General features: G+C 51.0%; 1 protein-coding gene across 1 annotated transcript; it reads left to right on the top strand.

The window, feature by feature from the left end:
* The first annotated feature begins 29 nt into the window (after positions 1–29).
* KASH5 (KASH domain containing 5) lies at positions 30–25702 on the top strand. The gene is made up of 20 exons (XM_081118880.1): positions 30–79; positions 2496–2593; positions 5768–5872; positions 6368–6554; positions 7003–7067; positions 8153–8219; positions 8476–8637; positions 9126–9243; positions 9567–9617; positions 15765–15842; positions 16130–16186; positions 16776–16835; positions 17530–17594; positions 17756–17843; positions 18147–18269; positions 21491–21549; positions 23191–23236; positions 24476–24540; positions 24619–24738; positions 24840–25702. Exons 2-20 carry the CDS (start codon positions 2551–2553, stop codon positions 24979–24981), a joined length of 1701 nt encoding a protein of 566 aa, XP_080975006.1. The 5' UTR covers positions 30–79; positions 2496–2550; the 3' UTR covers positions 24982–25702.
* The last annotated feature ends 1692 nt before the right edge of the window (positions 25703–27394 follow it).

The raw sequence follows: 27394 nt of genomic DNA, 5'->3' as shown, positions 1-27394 counted from the left end.
GGAGGCGACTGCTGGTCGTCGTTCGTCGTTCGTCGTTCGTGGCCCTCGCCTGTGTCCCCGGAGTAGGTCGTGACCTCAGGTGCGCCTTGGCAGCGCGAGGTAGCCCAGTTAGAGCCCCTCCCGAAATCCTGACAAACTCCCAAGTCGTAGGACGGAGCCCCGGTGTCAGGGCCTCTTCCATATCTCGTTAAAGGCCTTTTTGAAATCCTGACCAAATCCCCTGAGAAATCCTGAAAGGAACCCACCAGGGAATCTTATAGATGACCCCTGAAATCTTGTCAGAATCTTTTAGAAATTCTCTCAGACTTCTTCAGAGCCGGTCAGAGACCCCATTCCTCTCTCCAAATCCTAAAAGAGAACCCCCGAAAGCCTGTCCGATCCCCAGAAATCTTGTCAAACCCACCAAGAATCCTGTCATTCCCCTCCCAAATATCAGAGAGCTCTGAAAATAACACCCCATAGAAATCCAGTCAGATAACCCAGAAATCCAGTAAGATACCTCAGATCACCAGAGACTCTGCAGAAATCCAGTCAGAGAAACCCCAGAAATCCAGAGACCCCCACAGAAATTCAGTCAGAGATACCTCAAAAGCCAGTTAGATACCCCAGAAATTCAGTTAGAGATACCCCAGAAATCCAGAAACCCCCACAGAAATCCAGTCAGAGAAACCCCAGAAATCCAGTCAGAAATACCCCAGAAATCCAGTCAGAGAAATTCCAGAAATCCAGTGACCCCCCCCCAAGAGTTCCAATCAGAGATACCCCAGAAATCCAGACCCCCTTAAAATTCCCAGAATTCCTCCCTGAGTTCTACTGCTTGAGATTCTTTTCTCCAAAGACCCTTGAGTCTGGCCAGAGCCTCCTTTGGTCCCTCACTAGGAGTTTGTTCCCTCAACCCTGTCAGAAGCTCCCTGTGCCTGTCAACACCCTTGCAGGCACCTTCCCCACTCAGGTTCCAGGGCCATTGCTCCCCATCTGCTCCCTCCAGCGTCATCCAAACCCTGGAAGGATCTCTCCTCAAAGATGGCTTTTTCTAGGAATTCTAAAAACCACCAAGAAGTGTGCACGGCACAGCTGTGAACCCCATCTGGTGCCAGGGAAGGCAGGGTGCGGGGAGTTTTTGTTGAGATGGAGCTAGGCAGGTGGGATGAGAACAGACAGGCCCCAGAGGACCCTGCATTGACCATTTGTTTGCCCCAGTGTGCTAGTCCAGCGTGATGGGCACTACTATCCAGTGTAATCATTAATAGCATCCCTTTCGCTCTTGAAAGTGTCCTGGAGTTGGGATAAGAAGTCGTAAGATCAACCTGATTATAATGTAGGCAGGACATGGCATTTTCGGGGCACAGAAGAGGGAGACCCTGACTGCTCCAGGGACTCAGGGCAGGGCAGAGGCCATAGGTGGGAATGTTGCTGCACTGTGGCCTGGGCCTGGGAGGAACATGGGAAGATGCTAAGCTCCCATGGTTATGAGGAGGGTGAGGGGCCTGGAGGTGGGCCAATGAAGAGAAAAGTGACAAAAACCGGCAAGAAGTTGCAGGGACCACTCTACAACACCAACCAGAGGGGCTAAGACTTAGTTCCTGCAGGCACTAGGGAGCCATGAGAGGGCTAGGATTAGGGGAGAGATGGGGTCAAACTCGAGTGGGATACCAGCAATTCAAAAACAGGCTGATATGGCAGGGATGTCAGTAGCCCAAGGTGGTCGGGAACCCAGAGACAGCACCTCGTTTAGAAATGTTTCCTAGAAGAGGAGACATGTAGGCTGAGACTGGAAGGGCTGGCAAGGAGGGTGTCCCAGACAGAGAGACCCAGAGGTGGGAACAGCAAGCTTGGTTTAGGGAACAACACTCAGTTCAGAGTCACTGGAGCAGCAAGTGTGATTTGGGGTGAGGAGATTGGATGGGGCCAGGCCAGGCAGGGCCTTCGATGCCAAGTCCAGAGTCTAGGCTCTGTCCATGGGGTGCTGGGGAGCCATGGAAGAATCTTGAGCAGGGGAGGGGCAGGTCAGCTCGGGGGCCCTGTGGGAATGAACTGGAGTGGGAGACTGGAGGTTGGGAGACCAGGGGAGAGGCTACAATGAGGTCCCATGGGGAGAGGACTAGGCCGGAGCCTGGGCCGTAGGGAAGGAAAGAAGGATACAGGGCAGAGTCATTGGGCAGGAAGGACAGGGCTGGGGACTTGACAAGCTGTGGGGAGGAGGGATGGTGAAGAGGCAGTGGCCCCCACCCACTAACCCCACTTTGATCTCTGCCACCCACTCTTCTGGTCCCCCTTTCCCAACCCACACCTCCAATCCATAAAACAGGTCTGAGCTGGAGCTGCTGTGATGGAGACAGGGGTGGGCAAACAGGTTCTGAGAACCCAGAAAGGCCTGGGGCACAGGTGAGGCAGGGCAGGTCCCCACCCTCAGGTGGCTGGTCTGAGGAGGCCATTCCCCTGCTTGTCCTTCTAGGAGCTCTCAGAGCAGCCAGTCTTTTTTCCTTCCCTCCCAGTGATGGAGGGAGGCTGTTAACTTCTCCAGCAGCTGTGGAGCAACAAGGGTGGCCCATGGACCTACCAGAGAGACCCGCCGGTGGCCCTGCTACACAAAGTAGGTGGCTGGGCCCCTCTTTCTCCATGGGTGGATGAGGAGGGAGCAGTGGGTGAGCGAACACCAGGCTGTGACTCGGGGGACTTGGGAGAGGTGGCTTGGGGCTCCACCTTGGTGCAGGGTGGAAGGAAGGAACCTGCCCATTTGTCTGGACCCCTTATCCCCTTTGCTCTGGGAGCCCAGAGCAGAAGCCTTTGCATGAACTGTGTTCCCTGCCTGGAGTACCCTTTCCCAGTGATTGCAGGCTCACCGTCGCTTCCTTCAGATCTCTGCTTTCTGCAAAGCAGCTGCCCTGGCACACACTCCTCTTTCCTGCTTTCCCTCTCTTCATAGCACTGACATAGGTTTGGTTTATCTGTTTACACACTGTCTCTCCCGCCAGGCCGGGTCCGCTTTATTCATCCTGGTATTTCCAATTCCTAGAGCAGCACTGTCCAACATGCCAGCCATATCTGTAATTTAAAATTTTGTTAGTAGCCACATTTAAAATAAATTTTAAAAGAAACAGGCCAAATGAATGGCAATAATAGATGTTATTTAATGTCATACAGCCACAATAGTATCATGTAATCAATATAAAAATGGATTGGAGATATTTTTTTCATGCTAAGTCTTCAAGATCTGGTGTGTGCTTTATACTAATAGAGCATCTCAGTTCACACTGGCCACAGTTCAGGTGCTTACAAACCACAGGAAGTGAGGTGGTACCCTAGAACAATGCCTGACACCTCAGTTAACATCCTTGAATTGACTGGATGCAAACCACATGCATGTGAAAGCCGCTCCAGGAGCAAGATGCTAGGTTGCCCTCTCTGAAACTCATCTGCTAAGTGGGGAGCTCAGTGTGATGGGGGAGGAGGCTCTCACCCTCTGAAAGAGGCAGGGCCCCTTTATTAGAGGCTCCCAGTGTCCAGCAGCAGCAGAGCCTGAGTCTTTTCTTGGTTCCTCAGGTTTGGACTTTGGCCTCTGGAGGCTTTCCTGGTAGGAAGGTAGGAGCACTTCGCTGCCACCAGCAGAGGGCGTGCAGCCACCGAGGAACCATGGGCCAGAGCTGAGCCAGCTTTGAGAGGCTCCTGAAGGAAAGGGAGGGACACACCCAGGAGAGATAGAGACAGAGAAAGGCTCTAGAGAGGAAAGGCACAGAGAGACAGCAGAGGATAGAGAGAGAAGGCTTGGAGAATGAACAAAGAGAGTCACAGAGATATGGAAAGAGAAGCACAGAGGCAGAGAAAAAAATGAGGGCAAGGGACATGGAGACAGAGAGGACATAATGGGGAGAGAGATGGGGAGGAAGATGGAGAGAAAGAGCCAAAGAGAAAACTAGAAAAGAGCAAGCACAGAGACACAGAGAGGGAGAGACACTGACGAAGGAAAAGAAGGAAAGAAAACAGGAGAGAAGCACAGTGGCATCTTCGTGCAGTGCCCTGGGCAGAACCTCAGACCACACGTGATCTGTAATCAGACCTCCTGGGTTGACTCTGTGTTGCTCTCCCTGGCTAAGTGGCCCTGGGAAAGTGACTTCGCTAGGCCTTGAGGTCCTTCTCCATAACATGGAGCATGGTAAGAGGAAGAAACAAGAGTGCAGGGAAAGCCCTGGGCACAGGCCCTGGTGTCTCCCCTAAATGTGGGTTCCTGCTCCTTCCCAAGGAGCATGGGCTCAAACCCAAGGGGGTTGAATTTGAGCTCGCTACAAAGAACCTTAGAAGGCTTAGAGGGATGAGAAAGGGTACTCATATGTTGAACAGGTGACCTTGGGCAAGTTCCTGACTTCTTTGTGCCTAAGCCTCCTCTTCTGTAAGGTGGGGCTAATAATAGCAGCCACCATGGTGCATGCAAAACCTTCAGGAGGGGCCGAGTAAATTTTCAGTTCTATACTGAACTTCCACTACATGCCAGGCCCTCTGCCAGGGCCTTTCCAGATTTTATCTCATTTATTTTCTAAGAGGGGGGGAACACCACCACTATTTTCCAGGCAAAGAAACTGAGGCTCAGAGAGGCTGAGTCCTAGCTCTAGCCGGTTAGAGCGTCGGCCTATGGACTGAAGGGTCACGGGTTTGATTCTGGCCAAGGGCATGTACCTTGGTTGCAGGCTCCATCCCTGGCCCCAGTCAGGCTGTGTGTAGGAGGCAGCCAGTTGATGTGTTTCTCTCACATCAATGTTTCTCTCTCCCTCTCCCCCCCCGCCTCTTACCCTTCCACTCTCTGAAAAGCAATGGAAAAAATATCCTCAGGCGAGGATTAAAAAAAGAGAGACAGAGAGAGGCTGAGTCCCTTGCCTGGGTTGCTCCTAGGTCTGCCAGATGTTGTAGCCTGTGCTCAGCCCACTGCTATACCCAGCATGCAGGGAGTCTTGAAGGTCACTTCCAGCCCTCAGAAAGATGCTGGGCTGTCCCAGTGGTTCCTGGGGTAGAGGATCTCCTCCTATATCTTGGAGCATTTATTGAGTGCCTGTTATACAAACACTGTGGATATAGCAGTGGACAAACAGACCCTGGGATGTGCACAGTATGCACATGTGTGCTCTCTTCACATACACAGACCTAACCCTCCCAGCCCTGGGGATGGGGATTACTCTACCCTGTCCCCACTTTACTGGTGGGGAAACTGAGGCTCCAAAAAGAGAAACAACTTCCCACAGTAGTGCAGTTGGGCTCTGAGCTCCTGGAGGAGAGAGACCCAGCCCACCAGGCAGGCTAGGAGACCGGAGATGCGGCAGGCAGAATCGATCCAGGCTGCCGGGATGTTATCTGATTGTTCCTGGCTTCTGGGCCCCCCCTTCACTCTTAGCTCCTCCCAGAATCCTCTCTCCTTTGCCCTCCCCCACCTCTGTTACCCTCTAAGCACAGCCTGGGAGGCAGAGGAAGAGAGGAGGAAAGGGTGATTATTCATTTGTTATCTGGGCTCCTGAGCAGATTGTACACAAAGGATCAGACAGCAGGGGCAACTTCCTGGCCCAAAAGATGGGGCCCACATCCCCAGGATGAGGGGCAGGGAGGTGGTTCAAAGACCCTCACATTGCTGCACCCACTCGAAGCTTCCTGCAGTTCCCCACCAGTCCCAACTCCAGGCAGCTCCAAATGAATTCCACCCCCCTTTAGGAGCCCAAGTTGTTACCAGAAAGGAGACCTGGCCACTCCTCTCCTCACTGGTGGACTGACCCTATTGTCTCCTCAGTATACCTCTGGGACCAGCCCAAGGAGGGGCGCCGAGGGACACTGCTCAGCTTAGAGGAGCAAATACTCAACTCCACATTCGAAGCTTGTGACCCCCAGAGGACAGGTGGGAGGGAAATGGACAGGGTCTGGGAGCACTGGGCCTGGGAGGGAGAAGGAATAATAAGGGGCAGAGATGGGGGCTGGAAACTGGGGCGCTGTAGAGAGAGGGATGGGCTAGCGCCCTTCTTGGGGGCCTTGTAGGACATGGGTGATTGTGGGAAGCTCCAGGAGGGAGTGGATAAGGGATGGGGGCCTTTCAGGCAAGGATAGTGAGGGGACATTAAGGAAAAAGGGTTGGCTTTGGTGCCTGGGAGAGGGTGGGAGGGCAGCTACTGTGGGCCTGGTGGGGCACAGCTGTTTCTCTTTGGTCTACCCTCTGAGATAGGGATGACTTGTGAAAAAGTCCAAGTGAAAAGTGGACTCAGAGGAGGGTAAAGGACTTGCCCAAGTTGTCTCAGCTGGGTTGTGGTGCAGGGGTGCCAACAGCCCAGCCAGTGTCATCCTAATGTTCCCAACTCCCACTTCTCCCCATTTGCTCCATGGTATGCTCTGTCTTCAGGCCTGGTGGCTGTGACCCGAGTCCTAGCCTACCTGGAGGCTGTAACAGGACAGGGCTCCCAGGATGCACGTCTCCAAACACTGGCCTGCAGCCTGGACCCCAACAGGGAGGGCCCTCAGGCCACTGTGGACTTGGACACCTTCCTGGTCGTCATGCGGGACTGGATCGCTGCCTGTCAGATGGATGGGTAAGTCCCTGTACCTCCACCCTCACCTGGGAAGTCCTCCCTAAGATCTAATGTCATACCTGTTTACTGGGGCATAGGGACCTCCTGTAGTTGGAAGGAGGCTGAGGAGACAAAAAACAAAGAGATGAGTAGGAGAGCAGCAGAGTCTAAGGACAAAGTGCCTGGGATGGGGAGGTGAAGAGGGTCTGGGGGCAGACATAAAAGGGGCTGGAAGGAGGCAAAGGGGGGTGAAAGGGGGTTAACAGATGCCCCTCACCATCCCTTTTCCAATCCCAGTCCTTGCCCTCCTGCTTTTCCATCTGGCCCCGGGCGCTTGCCATCTGGCTTCACCTTCCTCCCCACCATGCTTGCTCTCACCTAACCTGGCCCCTCCTCCAGCCACCCAGAATCCCCCTGCTGGGTTTGAGGGTGGCTGCAGGGGGCTCTAAGCGTCATCTCTTTGATATAGAGGATTAGAGCTGGAAGAGGAGACTGCCTTCGAGGGGCCCCTGACCTCCCAGCAGCTGCCATCTGGTGAGATTGCTTTATATAGAATGAAGCGGGCTGGCCTGGGGTCAGACAGTGGGGGGACTTCCCACTTAGCAACAGAGCAGGGGATAGAATGGGACCCCAGGGACCTTTGCTCTAGCCTGGAGCTGTGAGTTTGGCTTTCTAGCAGCCTCCATGACTGCCTCCCCACCTTCCTTGAGCTTTGGGGGTTTCATTCCTCTGGGGTTGTTCTCAAAGCCTTCTAACACCAGCTCTATTATAGAGCCCCACAAGGCCCCGCCCACCTCTCATCAACGGCCAGCCCGGATGCCCCAGGCTAATGTCCCTTGCTCTCCACACTCACACACACTCACACACACTCACACACACTCACACACTCAGAGCTGTGTTCCTTTCCTGTAGAAATCTGATCATCTGATTAGTTACCTGCCCTGCTGTTTGGTTAGTTGATTTGTTTACCATTGTAACCCTAGGACCTCATACACAGGAGGTACTCCATAAACAAATGTTTGTGTTATATTTCTCCAGCCTTATAAAAACAAAAGCAAATAAAATAGAGCTTACTTGGCATTCCTTGAACCTCCTCCCATTGGGCTTGGGGGTCAATGGAGGGCTGTGAGCAGGGGAGGAGCGGGTCAGCTCTGGGTAGGGGTAGGACAGAAGGGAGAAGCTGGAGACCAGGAGGTTGGGGAGGGGGCTGTGGTGAGGGTGCGAGGCCTGAGCCAGGATGGGGTGGAGCACAGAGGGTCAGGGAGGAGGGGACAGGGCCTGGGCCCTATTGTACTGTGAGGGTGAGCAGCAGCAAGGGACCCAGGTGAGGCATGGGGGGGTGGACTGGGAGGAGGAACAGGTTTGGGGGCAGCTAAGGTGCTGCCCAGTGTTGGTCATGAAAATTACAGGGCTGTGTGGGAGATCCAGCCTGAGCTCAAGGTACTGATGAACAAGAGGCTTTTCTAATGTCGGGTATAGTTATAGCCCTGGGAGCAGATGGGATCACCCAGAGCAAATGTGAGGGTGGAAGCCAGAGAAGGAACAAGCCCAGAGTCCTGGGTCACCCCAATATCTAACATCACTGAGGATCCCACTATCCTCTGTCTGTCTCCCTCCAGTATGCCCAGACACCGAGGAGCCAGCCAACCTGGAGAGCTTCGGAGGCGAAGACCCCAGACCTGAGCTGTACCTATCCTCAGGCCCCTCTCTACCCTCTCCCTGCCCATGCCCTCCAGCTTTCCCAGGGCCTGGCTAGGGCTTGGGGTCCTTTGGGAGTGGGTGAGGGACGGGCTGTGCTAACAGCTCAGGGAGAGCGGAGCAGTCTCCCTCCTGTTCCTCTTTCTCCACAAGAGCCTATCTCCCCACCACCCTCACCGCCTACCGTCACCCGTGAAAGGAGGCTGGGGCTGTGGGTGGTGACCCTGGCCCTCTCTGCCCCCAGGCTTGGCACAGCTGACTTGTTGAGCAGCCTGGAGGACCTGGAGCTCAGTAACCGCAGGCTGGCGGGGGAGAATGCCAAACTGCAGCGCAGCGTGGAGACTGCCGAGGAGGGGTCTGCGCGCCTCGGGGAGGAGATCTTGGCCCTGCGCAAGCAGCTCCGCAGGTGGGCCGGGTCCACGTCCACCGTCCTGAGTCCCTGGGTCCCTTCTGACCCAGCCTCGTTCTCCACTTGCTTTCTTTGTACCTCCTGCTGCATGTCTATGATCCCGACCTGTCCCTTTCTTCTTTTCTTCTGTCTTTTATCTTTCTCTTTTGTCTCTCCTTGATTCTTGTCTCTCAGCCTCTGGGGTTCAGACTTCTCTCTTTATTCTTCCCTTTCTTATTCTCCATCTCCGTAGACTCTTTCTCTGTGCTCTGTCTTCCTCATGTCTGTCCTGTTCCCCCTCTGACACCCCTTAATCTTTTAGGTAGAAACTGGTCTCTGTTCCCCATGCTCAGTTCTTTCCCCCCTTTTTTCTCTGAGTCTCTTCTCTGTGGGTCTCCATCCCCCTCTATCTCTAGGTCTCTGTCTGGGATTTCTCTGCTGCTTCTGTCTCTAAATGGATCCCTCTTCCTCTTTCTCATGGCCCACGTGTCCCTGCCCATACTCAGTACCCAGCAGGCTCTGCAGTTTGCCAAGGCCATGGATGAGGAGCTGGAGGACCTGAAGAGTCTGGCCAAGAGCCTGGAGGAACAGAATCGCAGTCTTCTGGCGCAGGCCCGGCAGACAGTAGGTTCTGGGCAAGGGGCACGTGTCCTCTTCCTTCTCCCTTTCTTGGAGCCTGAGCAACAGAGCCTGACTGTGGAATGGGAAGAGCAGAGGTCACCCAGGCTTCCTCTGTCCCTCCAAGTCCTGCTTGCCTCAGACTTTGAGGCCAGGTCTACTTGCCATTCCTCTAAAAACAAAGGGGACAGCAGGAGCCATCAGGGCTCCCCAGACCCATTCCCCAATCCTGCTCCTCAGTGACTCAGGCCTGAGTTGTGATCCTAGGGGTGGGGGAAGGGCAATATGGGGGCAAGGAAGCCCCAAAAGAAGCCTTTATCCTCTCTCAGGAAAAGGAGCAGCAGCATCTGGTGGCTGAAATGGAGTCTCTGCAGGAGGAGGTGAGCTGAGGCCCAGTGCCCACCCCGACCTCTTCTCCTGTCCTACCCTGTGTGCCTCAGACACCCCCAGCAGCCTGCAGACCAAACACCCTTCAGTCTGGGGAGGGAGAACCCAGGATCACAATAACATGTGAATGTTTCTGAAGGTCACGTCACTGCATGCGAGAACTGCCGCAGTTGGTCAGAGTGTAGGGCACGGGGTAGACGGCCTGGGTTCAACTGAGGCTACCTACATAAGCATAGGTCCCCACTCTGTGCCTCAGTGTCCTCACCTGTAAAAAGGGGTAAAATGATAGAATCTCCCTCATTGGGTTGTGTGAGATTTAAACAAGGATGCTTGTAAAGCCTTGTGCACAAGGCAGGACACATAGGAAGTGCTTACTAAAAATTAGCTAGTGTTGTTCATATATTAGTATTTTTTTAATGCTGGAAAGAACAAAGGCCTTGAAGTTAGCACTGAGTACAAGTTGCATCTCTGCCACTTACATGACAGGCAACCTTTAGGCATGTGACTGCCCCTTCCCAATCTTAGTTTTCTTTTTTCTTTTCTTTTCTTTTCTTTTCTTTTCTTTTCTTTTCTTTTCTTTTCTTTTCTTTTCTTTTCTTTTCTTTTCTTTTCTTTTCTTTTCTTTTCTTTCTTTCCTTTCCTTTCCTTTCCTTTTTTCTTTTCTTTCTTTTTTTAAAATATATTTTTGTTGATTTCAGAGAGAGGAAGGGAGAGGGAGAGAGAGAGAAATATCAATGATGAGAGTCATTGATCGGCTGCCTCCTGCATGCCCCCTACTGGGGATCGAGCCCACAACCCTGCATATGCCCTGACTGGGAATCGAACCTCAATCTCCTGGATCATAGGTCGATGCTCAACCGCTAAGCCACGCTGGCCGGGCTTTTGTTTTTTTTATATTCTTCACCCGAGGATATGTTTTTATTGATTTGAGAGAGAGAGGAAGGGGGGGTAGAGAAAGAAAGAAATATCGATGTGAGAGAGAAATATTAATCAGCTACCTCCCATATACACCCTGACCAGGCATCGAACTCGCAACCTAGGTATATGCTCTGACCAGGAATCAAACCTGCAACCTTTTGGTGTACAGGACAATGCTCCAACCAACTGAGCCACCCGGCCAGGGCCTTAGTTTTATTTTCTAAGAATGGAGAAGGGTATCTCTTCAGCAGGGTTATTATGGGAATTAAATAACTGCTTTTAGCCCAGAGTCCAGCACATAATATGAACAGGCCCAGTTGAACCTCACGTCTGGTTTGAGCCACATTCTTTCTGAGACAGAAAACATCCCCTGAGTTAATTCTGGGTGTACCTAGTCCTTTTAGGTGGAAATTGAAACTCATCACTTGATGATGAATCTCATCGCTGTCCCCCCACAAGGTGGCATCTAAGTTGCTGGAGACTCAGGCAGCACCTTAGTGCTCCAGGAGGCAGCAGACCTCGCTCAACATCTGTTCTCTCTGCTGGACAAGATTGATGTTCGTAGTCCCATCTGGTCCTTGGCCTTAGTCACCACTGCACGCCGGCATCCATTGGGAGGCTGGCATTGCCTTCTAGTCTCTGGACATACAGTCCTCACTGCATCTGCTGGTGGTGGCCCCTGTAAAGGCCGCTGAGGTTCTCACTCAGCCACTTTTATACCCTTCTGGGGGCACAGCAAAGGTTAGCTGCTTTCCTGTGACTGTGGCCATGGGGGCCTCCCTGGGCCCTCTCTGCCTCAACAACTCACACGGCTATTTCTATTCTATTCTCATGCCTTGCTGGTTCTGCAACTGAGCTGGGAACCACTTCTCTCAGATTCACAGACATCCCAGGGATTCTATGGTTCCATTCTTGACCCCTCATGGCCAACCCTGGGCTTGGGATGGCTCAGGGCCTATTTTCTCTCTGTTGCTCTCTTCAACTATCCTACACCCTTCCTCCAGCCCTAAGGATCTCTGCCCAGTTAAGCCAGTGATACTGACTCTGCCTAAGCCCCATAAATCTTTGTCCTACGTCTGCATGTAGCTTTTACATTTAAATCTAAAATTTTTCTACTATTGTTTTCTGGCTCTTCCATGAAAATTCCCTTCCATGAGGCTATGGGAATCTTGCTGCAGGATGAGGCATGGGATACAGACAGGATGTGACTGTTTCTTCTAGAACTTCTCTTTTTAAGAAAAGGGGCTTTCCCTAAAGCCCCTGGCAGAACTTCCCTCTTATATCTCTTTGACCAAAGTGGCAAATGATTATAGCCAAGCCGCTCCCTGTCATGGGTAATATAGCCCCTGATGGGTCCAGAATGCTGATTAACAAGAGGTTTTGAAGGTTTCTGGGTTGGTTTGGCAGCTCTTTGTCTTGTTTGTCTGTCTGTCTGTCCTCGTGATCCCAGGGGGCTGCAACATCTCCCAACTTCATGTTCTCATTCAAAGTAGGATAAAGAGGGACAAAGGGCCCAGCATATGCTCCTCTCGTGGCTCTCTCTTTTCATCATAAGGAAAAGCTTTTCCAGGAGTACCCCACTGTACCCTCCACCCCAGCAGACCTCTCTTACATGTCACTGATGGAACTGGATCACATGACAACCCACTGCCACCACCAAACCAGTCACCAGGGAGGCTGGGAGAATATCCTCAGCCTCTTAGAGGGGGAAAAGGCCTGCTGCCCAGTCTCCTGAATCTGCCAGGATTTCCATCTTGATTCACCCCCAGGGCTGAGGCTGAGACCCACCTGCCTACATGGGTAGGGGACCCCCAATGAAAGCAGAAGAAGGAATAAGCACGGTGAATGGCAGCCAGCAGTCTCTGCCTCTTCCTAGCCCAGAAGGCCTGCTGCCAGGTCCAGTGCCTTGAGCTGCGCCTGGGACATCCTAGGCGCTCAATAACTGGAGCTATTCTTGGATCCCTCCCCTCCACCTTTCTCCTCATTGTCAGCTGCCTACAGAGCATCTATAGATCGAGTTCTCAAGTTACAGTAGAATAATGCTGGAGTAAGGGACACTCAGACACTCAGCTTTCCTACGGAGAACCTACAGAGCAGAGCTCAGGTTACTGCAGAAGAAGGCAGGAGCGGCTGAGTAACCAGGTTCCCTGCCGAGTAGCCCAGGATCCAGCCTGCAAATCCCAACCAGGTGGACAGATGTTGACACAGCATTCCTGGCCAATCCGTCCTTCCTCTGCCCTTCACCTGGCAGTCCAGGCTAGCTGGGACTGAGAGGGAGGGAGGGTAGCTGATAGAGGACTTGCAGCCAAGGCGGGCTAGAGAAGAGGAGGAGCTGGCCTTGGTATCCCCGGGGGCACCAGTACCAGGGACGTGGCAAGGGAAATCAACTGCCTCCATGCCTAGAAATGCTTTCCTCCATGACGACCTCATCAAAACTCTACAACTTGCTGGACTTTTGGTGCCCAGAAACTCCAGAATGGAATTTGGGCCATTTTACTCTCAGTCCCATTTCATAGTGGCCTTGCCCACTGCTCTCTCCTGGCCCCTTCTTTTCCCCAATAACTCCTCAGCCTTGAGGATTCTGCCCCTGGCACTGCCTCCTCAGGAAGCCCTTCATGAGGACTGCCAGCAGGCCCAGGCCCCAGTCCTCATCAGAGTCCACCTCACCACACCTTATCATCAGCTTCTGCGTTGGTTTCTACCTCAAGTGATGAGCTTGGTACAGGAGATTAATCTGGTTCCCCATTCTCAGCCAAGGCTTCATCAGGCTCAGAGGAGAGTCTTGGGGTTGTAAGGGCAGGATTTGGAATCAGATTTGGGTTTGAGGCCACTTACCATGTGACCTTGGCCAAGTTTTTTAACCTCTTCAATCCTGAATTTCCTCTGTAAAATTGGAGATAATGGCAGTGAAAACATTGTTAGGACATTACATTCTTCCTGAATGATATATTATGACATGTATAGCAGCACCTGTGAAATCTGCCTGCCAAAAAGTTGAACAAGAGTCTGGACAAGGCCCTGGGACTACCCCCTAGAAGACGCAGGGACATGGTGAACATCACCATAGGGAACGAGAACTCAATAAACCTAATCCAAATACACCAATTTCTATAAGACAAATAACCTGGTTTCTTCCACAAAAGGACCCAAAAAAGTGCCAGGATTGGAAGGTGGGGGGTCACTCAGATAATAATTGAGACATTTCAACCAAAAGCCTGTGGATCCTCATTCAAACAAAGTAAATGTGAAACATTTGAGAGACAACCAGAATTTTAGAAGAACACAACTTGGGTATAAGATGATCCCAAGGAATTATTATTGATTTTGTTAAGAATGATAATGGGCCCAGCCGGGCGTGGCTCGGCAGTTGAGCGTCGACCTAGGATCCAGGTGGTAGGGGTTCGATTCCCGGTCAGGGCACATGCCCGGGTTGCGGGCTCGATCAGTGACTCTCTCATCATTGATGTTTCTCTCTCTCTCTCTCCCTCTCCTTTCCTCTCTCTGAAATCAATAAACATATATTTTAAAAAAATAAAAATAAAAGAATGATAATGGTAGGTATTGTGATTTTGCTAAAGGAAAGGTCCCTTAAGTAGATTAAAATGCTGGAGTAGCCCTGGCTGGTGTTTCTCAGTGGTTAGAGCATCAGCCTGTGCACCAAAGGGTCGTGGGTTCAATTAAGGCCACATACCTGGGTTGTGGGTTCACTCCCCATAACTGGTCAGAGTGTGTGCAGGAGGCAACCAATCGATATGTCTCTCTCACATCAATGTTTCTCCCGTCCTCCCTTCCACCCTCTCTGAAAAGCAATGAAGCAATGGAAAAAATGCCCTCATGTGAGGATTAACAAAAATAAAGAATAAATAAAATAAAATGCTAGAGTAGTTACATGTGAAATAATATAAATCCTGGGGTTTGCTTTAATCTGGTTAAACATCAAACAAAACAAAAAACCTGGAGGGTAGATGATTGATAATGGGAGTGCATTATACTGCTATTTTTACTTTTGTGTGTGTTAAAAATTTATAATCCAAAGTTTAAAAAATATTTAAAAAAATTTTTTTCACTTACAGTTTACATTCAATAATATTTTGTATTAGTTTCAGGTGTATAGCACAGTGGTTAGACAATCACTTTACAAAGTGGTCCCCTGATATTCCCAGTACCACCTGGCACCATGCATAATTATTACAATATTATTGACTGTATTTCCTGTGCTGTACTTTACATCCCCATGATTATTGTGTAACTACCAATTTACTTCTCAGTCTCTTCACCTTTTTGACCCAGTCCCCTAAGAACCCCCTCCCCTCTGGCAACCACCAGTCTGTTCTCTGTATCTATGAGTCTGTTTGTTTTGTTCACTTATATTCTTCAGATTCCACATAAAAATATTTTTAATACAACATTTACCAAACACTTGGTATATGTCAGGCACTGTTCTAAATACTTTGTGCTATTAACATGTATTTGCATTAATTACCACCTGTAGACCTGGGGCAAGTCAGTCAACCTTTCAGTGTCTGAGTTGCTTTTATCTTTTTAAAATTTTATTTATTGATTTTTAGAGAGAGAGAAACATGGATTTGTTGTTCCACTTATTTATGCATTCATTGGTTGCTTCTTGTATGTGCTCTGACCAGGGATGGAACCCACAAACTTGGCATATGGGGACGATGCTCTAATCAACTGAGCTACCTGGCCAGGGCTGAGTTGCTTTTATCTTTAAAATAGGGGATAATAGCCCGGCCGGGCGTGGCTCAGCGGTTGAGCGTCGACCTGGGATCCAGGCGATTGGGGTTCGATTCCCAGTCAGGTCACATGCCCGGGTTGCGGGCTCGATCAATGACTCTCTCATCATTGATGTTTCTGTCTCTCTCTCTCCCTCTCCTTTCCTCTCTCTGAAATCAATAAAATAGGGGATAATAAATGAGTTAACACATGAAAGGTGCTCAGTAAATGTTAGCAATTAGCTCATTTAATCCTCAGCAACCCCTTGAAGTAGGTCCTATCTTATCTTCATTCTTATGGATGAGGAATGGACTGATGCACAGAGAAGTCAAAGCTGAAGTTCCGTAGGATGTCAGAGGGATTACATGGGCTAAAACATATAAAGTGCTTAGCATGAGGCCTGATGCACATCGAGTGTCAGCAAATGTCAGTTATGAGTATTAGTGTTGCCGTTTGCTGAAGTGAATATACCTGGCCCTTCCTCCTTCCAGAATGGGAAGCTACTGGCCGAGCGGGATGGAGTGAAGAGGAGAACTGAGGAGCTGGCCATGGAGAAGGATATTTTGAAGGTACCACCCCACCCTAGTGCCTTGACAACTTCCCACTACCCCCAGGGTCATTTTTGCCACCTCCAGTTTCAGCCACTGAGGCCCCGTGAGAGCTGGGAACTTCCATTGAGCCTTTGGGTTCCCAGGGCTGCCAGGCAACTTGACTGAAATCCCTGTCCATGTAGCTGATGTCCAGAGACCTGCAGGGAGGTTGAGGAGAGGGGTTCGGGAGTGGGCAGGCCCAGGGAGGGCAGGGCTGAGGAGCATCCTGGGAGGCAGACCAGATGGACAGACTCCTTCCTTGGCAGCGGCAGCTCTATGAGTGTGAACACCTCATTTGCCAACGAGACACCGACCTCTCTGAGGTGAGGGGGCTGGGGTGGGGATGACATTTGCTTCCATGTGCACCTGCCCATCTGCCCCGAGTCTGGAAAGGGAAGTCCTGCCTGGCTCTAATCCTTAGATAAGCAAGCAGCCCAGAGAGGTCACAGAGTTTTCCTGAGATCACAAGCATGACCCTGCAGGAAGATGCCTTGCTGGTTCTGTGACTGAGCTGGGAAACTCCTCGCTAAGATTCCCATATGTCTTAGGGGTTCTGTGGTTCCATTCTTGCCCCTTTCATGGCTAACCCTGGGCTTGGGATGGCTCAGGGCCTATTTCCTCTCTGTTGCTCTCCAACTCTCCTACACCCTTCCCCCAGCACAAAGGATCTCTGCCGTGTTAAGCCAATGATACTGACTGCCTGAGCCCCACAAATCTTTGTCCTACGTCTGCATATGCCTTTCACATTTAATCTAAAATTTTTCTATTGTTTTCCAAAACTGGTGCTGTCCCTCAGGCCCTAGCCCTTCCCCCAAGCTCACCCTGCCCTCCACCCCACACCCCACACCCCCACTCCTAGTCTTTGTCTTTGTGGGATTGAGCCCAGTCTCAGTCGGCTTTGGGCTTTTCCAGTGCACTTGCCACGCAGAGAGTCTGGCCAAGACCTTGGAAGAGTACAGAACAACAACCCAGGTAACCCAGGCTCCTTCACCCGCCCTTGGTGGCCCCCTGTGTGGCCTTACTCTCCCCACTTCTCTTACCATCTCCAAGATATACTGCCTCTTTCTGTCCCTGTCAGTTGTGTCCCAAGTCTTCTCATCTCACTTCCATCTCCATTGTCTGTGTGTCCCTCTCTCTCTCTCTCCGTCTCTCTGCCTTTTCACTTTGTCTTTCCTTTCTCTCACTCTGTGTATGTTTTCCCTTCACTTTTATTCTCTGTGGGTGTCTCCTCACTGCATTTCCCTTCCTTATCTCTATGTGTATCTGCCTGGCTTATTTAGATTCTTGCCTCAGCCCCTCTCTGTGTCTAGTCTGTCTCCCAAGGCGACTCCTCTCTCTGTCCCTGGTCTTTATGAGTCTCTTACACTTGGTGTGTCTCTTGTCTCTCTGTGAGCCTGTGTCCATCTGTGTTTTGTTCCATGTGACTGTCTCTGCCTCCCTTTGCTTAGTTTTCCTGGCTGCCAGGTTACCTTTTGGGTTCCTGCTGCTCTCTCTCGCTGGCCTCCTTAAGTTTCTTTCACTGCTTTCTTCCCCATGTCCCTTGGCAATATGTCTCTTGAGGAGCCCAAAGAAGTCAGGGGAGTGGAATTGACCTTGGAAGAGGAGCCTAGGGGTGGGGGTGGGGGAAGAATGGAAAGCCAGGTGTCCCTCCCTCCCTCCTTTGCAGGAACTGAGGCTGGAAATCTCACACCTGGAGGAGCAGCTGAGTCAGATCCATAAGGGGCCAGATGAGTGAGTGGAACATGAGGGGTGGAGGAGGCAGGAGGAGAGCCCAAGAGCAGGGACCCCCAGCCTTCAGCCCCAAGGTGGGCAGGGTGGCAACCCCAAGCATAGGCCAACGGACAGGTGGTGGGCAGGCACAGAAGCCTTCCCCCTCCTGACTGTGTGGCCAGGCTACCCAAAGGGTCTCAGGCGAGAAGAGTGGACTGGACCAAGCTGCTGTCCCCATCACTGGGCATGGAGATCCAGGCCATTCAGCAGGTGGGCCTGGCACCCCTAGGAACACCCCAACCCACCTCGAGCTGCAACTCTGACCCAGCCCTGACTCTCACCCTACCCCATTTCTCCTCAAGACCATCTGTCCTAATCTCATCCCTAATCCAGTTCTTGGTCCTGGCACCAAACCCTTCTTGGGTCCTGCCTCCACCTACTCCCCAGCCCAGCCTCATATCAGCTCCCTTCCACCTCCCATCTCCACACATCAGCCCATCTCCATCCCCATCTCTGACCTGCCTTCTGCCTTAATCTGGCCCTCCCTGACCTCAGAAACAACTTTTCTCCCAGAAAGAAGAAGAGGCAGCCACCAATCTCTCCAGCCCTCTGTGTGGGGTATGGCGGTGGGAGGAGGGCATCAATGAGAGTGATGAGGAAGCTGAGTTTCTACCTGAAATCCCAACTGAAGGACAGGTGAGCATGGGAGGAGGGGCTGTGAGACCAGTGGAGTCCAGAGCTGGGAAAAGGACCTGGGACTCCATGTGCCTGCACTGTTCCCCATTCAATAGGCAAATGTTCACTGAGCAACCACTGAGGAACAGGGAGCCTAAGCCAGACAGGACACTGTCCCTGCCCTCTAGGGACTGGCCTGCTAGTGTGGTAGACAAAAGTGAAGATAGCAAACACATAAATTTCTTTGTGGTGGTGGTTGTTTAGGAAACACTGTCAGAAATCACCTTATTTAAAATGGTGTGGCCAGTGTGGCTCAGTTACTTAGAGCATCGTCCCATACACTGAAGGGTTGCAGGTTCGATTCACTGTCAGGGTACATACCCAGGTTGTGGGTTCAATCCCCATTCAGGGTGCATACAAGAGGCAACTGATTGATATTTCTCACATCAATGATTCTCTCCCTCCCTCTCCCTTCCTCTCTCTCTAAAATCAATAAAAAACATATCCTTGGGCCTGCAGGGTTGCTCAGTGGTTAGAGCACCAGCCAGTGGACCAGAGGGTTCAATTCCCAGTCAAGGGCACATACCTGGGTTGCAGGTTTGGTCCCTGGCCCTGGTGGAAGCATGTGCAGGAGGCAACCAATCAGTGTCTCTCTCTCTCTCCTCCTTCCCCCTCCCTCCTTCCTTTCTACTCTCTCTAAAAAAATCAATGGAAAAATATCCTCAGGTGAGGATTAACCAAAAAGATAAACTCTTTTAAAAAAATAAATGGTACTACATACAGTTAGAAAACAGTCATGGGATGTAAAGTACAGCATAGAGAATATATAGTCAATAATATTGTAATAACTGTATGGAGTCAGGTAGGTACTGGAAATATGAGGGGACACACTTTATAAAGTACATGATTGTCTAACCACTTTGCTGTGCACCAGAAACCAATACAAAATAATATTGAAAGTAAACTGTAATTGCAAAATAAAGAATGAAGTTACTAAATCATAAAATAAAATAATAAAATAATTAAAATGGTACTACAGTGGGAAGTGAACTGTTCCTCCTGACACAGTAAAGATACGTCAAGCATTTCCCTTAGCAAACCCACTATGAAATCTTGAACTCAACAATAGCCATTGTTTTATGACTTCTGTAATTATCTGTACAATAATATTACATCATTTGAAATAACTGAAACAACTCATCTTTAATGTCCACAACTAAAAAGTGAGGTTTTAATCTATTAGTGCCAAAAGAAATTTATTTATTTATTTATTTATTTATTTATTTATTTATTTATTTATTTATTATTTATTTATTTATTTTAGAGAGAGAAAGGAAGGGAGAGAGAGAAACATGGATTTGTTTCCCTTATTTATGCATCATTGGTTGCTTCTTGTATGTGCCCTGACTGGAGATCAAACTCGCAACCCTGGCATATTTAGCTAACTGAGCTACCTGGCCAGGGCAACCAGAAGATTTTTATTTTTTTTAAAATATATCTTTATTGATTTCAGAGAGAGGAAAGGAGAGAGAGAGAGACATCAGTGATGAGAGAGTCATTGATCGGCTGCCTCCTGCACGCCCCCAACTGGGGATCAAGCCTGCAACCCGGGCATGTGCCCTGAACGGGAATCGAACCCCGATCGCCTGGATCCTAGGTCAGTGCTCAACCGCTGAGCCACACCTGGCCGGGCAAAGAAATTTTTTAAAGAAAGTATTGCTGAACAGCTCTATAAACAACTCTGTATTGTCGAAATCTATACCACTTCAAAGCTGTTTGCCACCCTTAAAGGAGAAACTCACTTCTCTGCTCACTTTTTCCTTCGGTTGAGAGAAGCTTTTGTATTTTTCTTTGACATGATGCTCTCATTTGATTTCTCATTTACCTCTCCCAGATTCTCTGTGAGGTAGGCTTCCTCATTCCTCACCCTTCTACTCATGGGAAACTGAGGCTCAGAGAGATCACATGTCCACTCTCACACAGCTTGTGGAGGGCAGGGCTGCATTCCTCAGAGGAAATGAGCTTCTGCCATGAACCCTCAGATACCCCAGCCAGGAGAACTGACCCAGGTCTCAGGGTGCTGCCTGCTCTGGGTCCTGGGGACACAGAGCTGGGTCACTCAGGACCCAGGACCCTTAGCACTCAAGGCCTAGTGGAGAGATCACACAAATGGACCATGCCAGTGCAGTATGATCAGTGTGCTACAGGTGGGGGGTGAGCCCTGTGGGAGCCCAGAGGAGGGGGTACCAGTGTCAGGTGGGAGATTGGAAGAGATCACAGGGAAACTGACACTTGAGTTTATTTTGAAGAAAAAAAGAAGTGGTGTGAGGAAAGAATGACCTTCCAGCAGTGGAAGCAGTATGTGTGGAGGTTCGAAATCGGATATGTTTGGAGAATAGAGGGCAATTGGGGTGACTAGTGAGAGATGAGTCTGGGGCCCGATCATGAAAGGAATTCCCTGGCAATCAAGCTAAAAGATTGTACTTTCTCCATCAAGCCACAGCAGGGCTGTGAGCAGGGAGGGGCAGGGCAGCTCTGGATGTAGAAAGATCCCTTTGGAGCCAGCCACATGGGGACTGAGGAGGTGAGGCCAGAGAGGAGGCTGAGGCAATGGTACAGTTGGAGAGGATGGAGCCTGAGCCTGGCCAGGCCTTTGGATGGAGAAAAGGGATGGACAGAAAGAATTGGGGCAGGGAAGACAGAGCTGCAGACAGATATCTGGGCTGGGGTTCAGGGTGATAGAAAGGGAAGAGAAGAGAAGAAATGAACTTATCTTGTGATGTTATGAGGTGAGTGAGGGACATGGAGAGAGGAGTGGGCTGCTCCAGAGCAGTGAGTGCACAAAGCTAGAGCTCAGGGATATATTTAGAAAAGAGTGTTGAGTTGAGTTGGGGCCATAGGATAAGATTCTCTGGAGAAAACAGAGGGGCTTTGGTCCTGAGAGAGAGCAGATGATGGGGCCATCTCAAGCCTGGGAACCTGGGAGGAGAATGGGGTTTGAAAGAGGAACACTGAGCCCAGGTGAGAAGTTTAAAAGTTTGGAGGATCTGGACTCCTGGGTCCTGAAGAAGCAAAAAGGGCTTGGTAGGGTCCAGAATAATGCTCCAGGTTTGGTTTCTGGGGAGGGGGGGTATAGATCTGTCCCCGAGGAGGGGGCCCAAGAGGAGGGCAGATTTTTGAAGATGGTGTGTTTGGTGTCTGAGGTGTTGCAGCCTGGGAGACCTAACTTTTTTCCCTCACAGAGAAACTTCCAAGGAGAGCCAGCATACCCTCATGAAGGAAGGAAGGAGCAGTCAATGTGGTAAGAAGCCTGATCCTCCTAAACCCATTCTTCTGCCTCGAGGTGACACCCAATTCTCAGTCAGATGGAGTACAGAACTAGAAGAGCCCTGAAGGAGCCTCTTATCACTCATTTATTCATTCATTCATTTACTCATGCTGAGCCGAACCTGGGCCTGTGAACCAGGATGAGTCAGATCCAGCCTTGCCCTCAGTGACTCCCCGCCTAGGGGGAAACAGCCCTGACTCATATAGTTCCAGGAAGACAGCTGGCACCTGACCCCACCTGGGATGGAGGGAGGGCTTCCTGGGGAGGTGATGCCTGAAGGGTCCTTCAAGAATGGTATTCATATAGGAGACTCTTGGATAAAAGACAACGGTTGTCAGGAAGATGGGACAGCTCAGTCACTCAGCCACTCACTGAACATATCTCTCCAAGGTCTCTAGGGAACCCTGGAATAAATGAGACCCAGACTGGGCCCCTGGGGAGCACCCAGGCAGTTGGGAGATTATGAAGGCTCTGGAATCAGACACCTGGAGTTCAAATCCAAGCTCAGTCCTTTTGTGATAGAGGATGGTGGGAGCATTCGGCATAATGCCGTGGAGCCCCAGCCCTGGGATTGTTATGAGGCTCCTGTGCAGGCCTTTGAAGATAGAGAAAGCACTAAATATCTGTACCAACCCTCTTTGGGGCCCTGGCTTTGGGGCCTCTGGTTTCCTGTGATGCCACCCTCTCCCCTCCTCTCTTTCAGACTCCTCCTAGCTGTAGCAACTAGTGAAGCTGCTTGCCAGGAGCTCTAATTGGACTTGTTTGGGAAAGCTCATACTGGGTGGGATGGGGGCTCCAGAGCTGTGACCTCTCCTCAGTCACCAGGAAATGGATGGGAGGAGGGTCTAAGCATCAGCAGGGGCAGGGGCTGGACATCTGAGTTTCCAGGGACAGGGGCAGTATGATACACAGATTGGGAAGCTGGGAGCGCAGGGAGGTAGTGAAATCCTGTGGCCCTAGAAGTGACTAGAGATAAGGGCTTGAACCTGGAGAGGGTCTGGTTGCCTTTTGGGATGCTAGTTGAGATAACAGCTGTATCCTGAGGATGTTAGATCTAAAACTGTGGAGGGTCAAATACCTTGTCCCCAGTGAAGGTGATGGCTGGTAGTGTGGACATCTGAGTCTCCAAGGAGCATCTGGGCAGCTTGAGGCCTGAGTCTCCAAAGAGGCATTTCAGGAACTCAGGCAGCTGTGACCCTAGGAGGGGCAGAGGCTGGAGGCTCACATCCCTAAGAGAAATTATTTAGGATAGGAGGGGGGCTTACACAGTTGGATTCAGGAGTCCAAGTTCTGAAAAAAGACCCAGTAAAACTGAGACTGAGTGAAAATGGTGCAACCCAGCAGGCAGGAAGTAGGGGACAGGGTCTACACAGGCCTTAGGTGTTTTGGGGAGTGAGAGCTAGAAGCCTCGGCTCCTACCTAGGGAATCAACTAGAAAAGTAGCAACTGAGAAAGCCAGTGAGATGAAGAGACCCTTGTCCCCTTTTTGAGGTCACAGACCCCAGGTCCATCCTCCTCAAAACCCCAGCTCTAAAGGTTCCCCTGAGCCCTTCAGTGGGCAAATGGGAGTCAGGCTGAGGGAAAATGCTTACAGTGACATTATTGTTGCCCCAGGTTGCCCAGAAGAGAGGAAGAGGAGGAAGCAGAGATCCAGGTCACGGTAGGCAGTCCCCAGTACCCTTCCCCAGTCCCCATCTACTCCAGGCCCTTTGAGGGGACTGATGTCATCACAGCTCCTCCCCAGCTCCCACCCACACCCCCACTTCCCCTGAACAGACAGAAAAATCATTTGGCCAAGAGATAACAAGGCCCTCACTGTAGCTAATGAGAGCGGATGGTGCTGCAGGTGGTGGCCTGCAGGCCAGTGGGCGGCCAGAATGTTCCCAGGGGACCCCCCAAGCACACACACGGCTGCAACCGCTGCACCACAGACGTGGCTACACCCCCGGATTGCGAAAGTGCACACGTACTTACGCCCACACACAGGAAGGGGCTGGACCCTCCCTCTCCCCAGCCAGCCTCAGAACTCCCTCAAGGCACAAGGCACAGCACCCCCCTGCCCAGCACCACACACGCTGGATCCTTTGCTCCTCAAAGCAGCAGGCGACAATCCCCATTCTTAGGCAAGGAAAGGGAGGGAAGGAAATGAGGTAAGGAGCCTGCAGTCCTCGGCTGAGGATTTGAGAGCCAAATGTGTGCCAGGCCGTTCCGGGCACCTGGCACCCTTCAGGGTCCACACCATCCAAGATGGTCTCTCTGAACATCTTAACCCCAAAGCCCACCTCCTTCCTGCCACAACTGTGGAGCCTGGGCCCCACCTCTGGTTCTCAAGCTGGCATGGTGAATGATCTTCATCCAGCTCTCAGGGTTGGGTGAGGGTTAAGGATCATGTTGTAAAGGGCCTGACTCCAGGCTTCACACAGAGCAGGCACACAGTAGGTGACAATGGTGAAGGTGGTGCCTGGGACTGGTGTCCTGTTATTCTTTATTACTTTATTTTTATTGCCATTGGATACTTCCAGAATCCAATGGAAGTGGAAATAATCAACTTGAGTAGCTCACACAGTTATTGAGCATTCACTGTGTGCCAGGCACAGTTCTGAGCCCCCTCCCACTTTTTTTTTAACCCATATTCACTCAGTCAGTCTCCACTTCAGACCTGTGAGGTGGATACTGTCATTTTCCCTGTCCAGCAGGTGTTGAAAGTGGAGCATGGAGAAGTGGGGTGACATGCCAAACGACACATGGCCAGAAGCTGGCAGAGCTGGGACCCCAACCCAGCAGTGTGTTTTGGGAAAGCTCATACATTGAACCATTCACTGTGTTCCACCCCCTTCCATGGGGTCACTTCTGTCCAGGACTCTGTGTCTCAAGTTTGTCACCTCCTTTGTCCTTCCAGGCTGATCTCTTCATCCCTCTGGGAGACCCTCACACTGGAGACATTCCAAGAAGCCCTCCTGAGAGGTACCAGGACCCACAGAGACTGGGAGGGCACTTGGGGACAAAGTCTAGTGTGATTGCCTTGTCCTCCTTTCTCTCTAGCAGCCCTGCCCCACCAGACCTGCAGCAAGCCCTGGTACCTGTGGAGAAGAAGCTGGTCCCAGTAAGGAGACCAGTCTGGGGCAAGGTCTGCCTGTGCCCCCTGCACCCCCAGCAGCTCAGGTGAGCCCCAAGGCATCACCAGAAGGAAGGTGGTGGTCACACATCAGGGTGCTTGGGCTCCCCTGGGCCCTACCCTAAGCACTGTCCTGCCACCCCATCAGGGTCACTGGGCACCCGCTGATTCCGGCACCTGTCTTGGGTCTCCTGCTGCTGCTGCTGCTCTCCATCCTGCTGCTGGGCCAGTCCCCACCCCCCACTTGGCCCCACCTTCAGCTCTGCTACCTCGCCCCCCCCCCAGTGTGAGCCATGCTCCCCATTCCCTCAGAGCAATGTCTAGTTCAGTGAATTTCTTCGGCTCTTTTTACTGTTATTCCTGTTGTGCCACTGTTATCTGGGATTATCCCAGTACGGAGATCCTGCGGTATTGCAGGATCTACACTCCTGTATGGGGTCTTTAGGTGAAGTCTTGGTTTTTTGATGTTGACAACTATATTTCTTGACAGTAGCAAAACACGCCCAATAACGGAGTAAGTACTAGGGTTTTATTTTCCTCACAAAACAAGCCTGGAGAACAGCGGTAAGCCCACAGCTCAGTCTCTACAGCCTCGGGGCCAGCGCGCTGTGACTCTGTGATCCTCCTGGCCCTTCCCTCATTCTCAGGGGATGGCTGACATTGTAGCTTCATATGTCATATCTGCAGAGAGAAGGGGATGTGTCCCCTCTTTTTTGTAAAAAAAAAAAGCAGTAGCCTTCCCAGAGCCAGCAGCAGACCTGTGTTTATGTCTTGTTGGCCAGATGGTTTGGCGTCATCACCCCTCACTGCAAGGGAGACCAAGCACCTCTCACAGCAGAAAGGGAGAGAGAGATGTGGGCCAGACACAGACCACAAATGTCTGCTCCAGTGCAAACAGCCAGCAGGAAGTGGACCAGTGTGACATTTGTTCACTCCACAAACACTTAGTGATTTGCCCCAAGAATGATGGGAGCTTTGGGAGGTTTTGTTGCTTGTTTTGGGTTATTTATGTTTGAGGTGTAACTTACATACAGATAAATGGACAAATCTTAAGTATCAGTTGGATGAATTTTTGAATATGTAAACACTCAAAACCGAAACCCAACCCAGGTCAAGATATAGAACAGTTTCAGCACCACAGAGGCTCCTTGGGAGAGTTTTGAGCAAGGGTGGGGCAGAATCACACCTATTAAAAGACAGATAGTGATAGAGGTAGATTCAGGCCCCGGGAGCCCCCAAAAGGCACCTAAGAGCCTGGAGGCTAGAGATTTCTTCCCAGATAAGTGACACCTGCATTTAGTCTTGAAAGATGGGTAAGGTTGGTTACAGTGAGCAGGGGCTGAGGAGGATGTTGCAGGCAGAGGAAACAAGTATGAAGATCAAGGGGTGGGAAAGAGCCTCTGTGTGTGGAGAGCCATAGGCAGCACCATGTTGCTAGGGTTAAAAAGAAAAAGATGTGGAGCCAGGGAAGGATTCGAGGCTACAGAGTGCTGAAAGATAGGGTAGAGAGGTGGGCAAGAGCCCATGGAGGGTTTTGAACACCAGCTTGAAATTTACTCCTAAGTGCCCAAGAAAGGGCTGCAAGCATAGAAGGGACAGAAACAACTCAGGGTGGGGAAGAGACCTTGTGAGCCTGTGTAGGGGATGAATAATGGGGTGGGGCTGAGGTAGGAGGTGGGGAGAAGGCTGGGGCTGTGGTCCAGGTGGGAGAGGATGAGGTCTAAGCTGGGCCTAGATTGTGGGTGGAAAGAAGGGAAGGGTGGACAGAGGTAGAGCTGGAAGAACGGAGTCAGGGACTGACAGGCTGTGAAAGCTGATGAAGAGGGAAGGACAAGGACAGCACCTGACCCAGTGACTGATAAACTACGAAGCCATTCCCAAGATGGGGAACCATGAAAAGGAGCTCATTTGGGATGGGGTAGATATCAGGGTTCCAAGAGGTGGCTGGAGCTCTGAGCCCTGGGCTCTCCATCTGGAAATGGGGGTCTGGGTGTTATTCCCTGTGGAGATCAAAGGAGGAAGTAGAGTATGTGAAAGGTACAGGCCGAGACCCAGCTTCCAGGCCCTCCAGCACACAGGATGAGGCCACTCACAGTGTAGCCGGGCATATGGTAACTGTTCATAAGATTGTAATTCCATTTCTCTATCAGGGTAGTGGAAATGTTTAGACTTTGACGTTGCACAGGTTTGGGTTCCAGTTGTCCTCCTGTGCTTTGTTAGCGCTGGCAACTTGGGGAAATTACTCCTTTCAGAGTCTTGTTTATTTGTAAAATTTGGCCACCTCTGGATGATTTTAAGGAATACAGTTATTCATTATTTAGTATTTCAATAACGTAGAAACAGGCAGACCTCATGGCCTAATTGCAGCGTGGCCCATCTTCCGGAAATGCAAATGATGGGAGAACTTGCCAATCACCAAGAGCCCATCCCGCCCCCTTCCTGATCAAGGCCACTCCCGGCTCCACCCTCTTCTCTAGACCAATCAGAGTGTGGTCCGCAGGTGCTGCGCGCAGGGTGCTTGGTGCATCTGGTGTGAAGTAGGTTGCCGTAGTCACTGTTGAGGGGAGGGACTGAAGGGCTGGCCGAGACGAGAGAGAGAGACAGAGACAGAGACAGAGAGACAGAGAGAGACACGGAGGGGGTGGAGGAAGGGGGAGAGAGAGAGGGAGAGGGAGAGGGAGAGGGAGGGAGAGAGAGAGAGAG

The sequence above is a fragment of the Miniopterus schreibersii genome, assembly GCF_964146895.1.
Source record: "Miniopterus schreibersii genome assembly, chromosome: 18".
NCBI lineage: Eukaryota > Metazoa > Chordata > Mammalia > Chiroptera > Miniopteridae > Miniopterus > Miniopterus schreibersii.
This window is presented reverse-complemented; position numbering and strand designations above follow the sequence as displayed.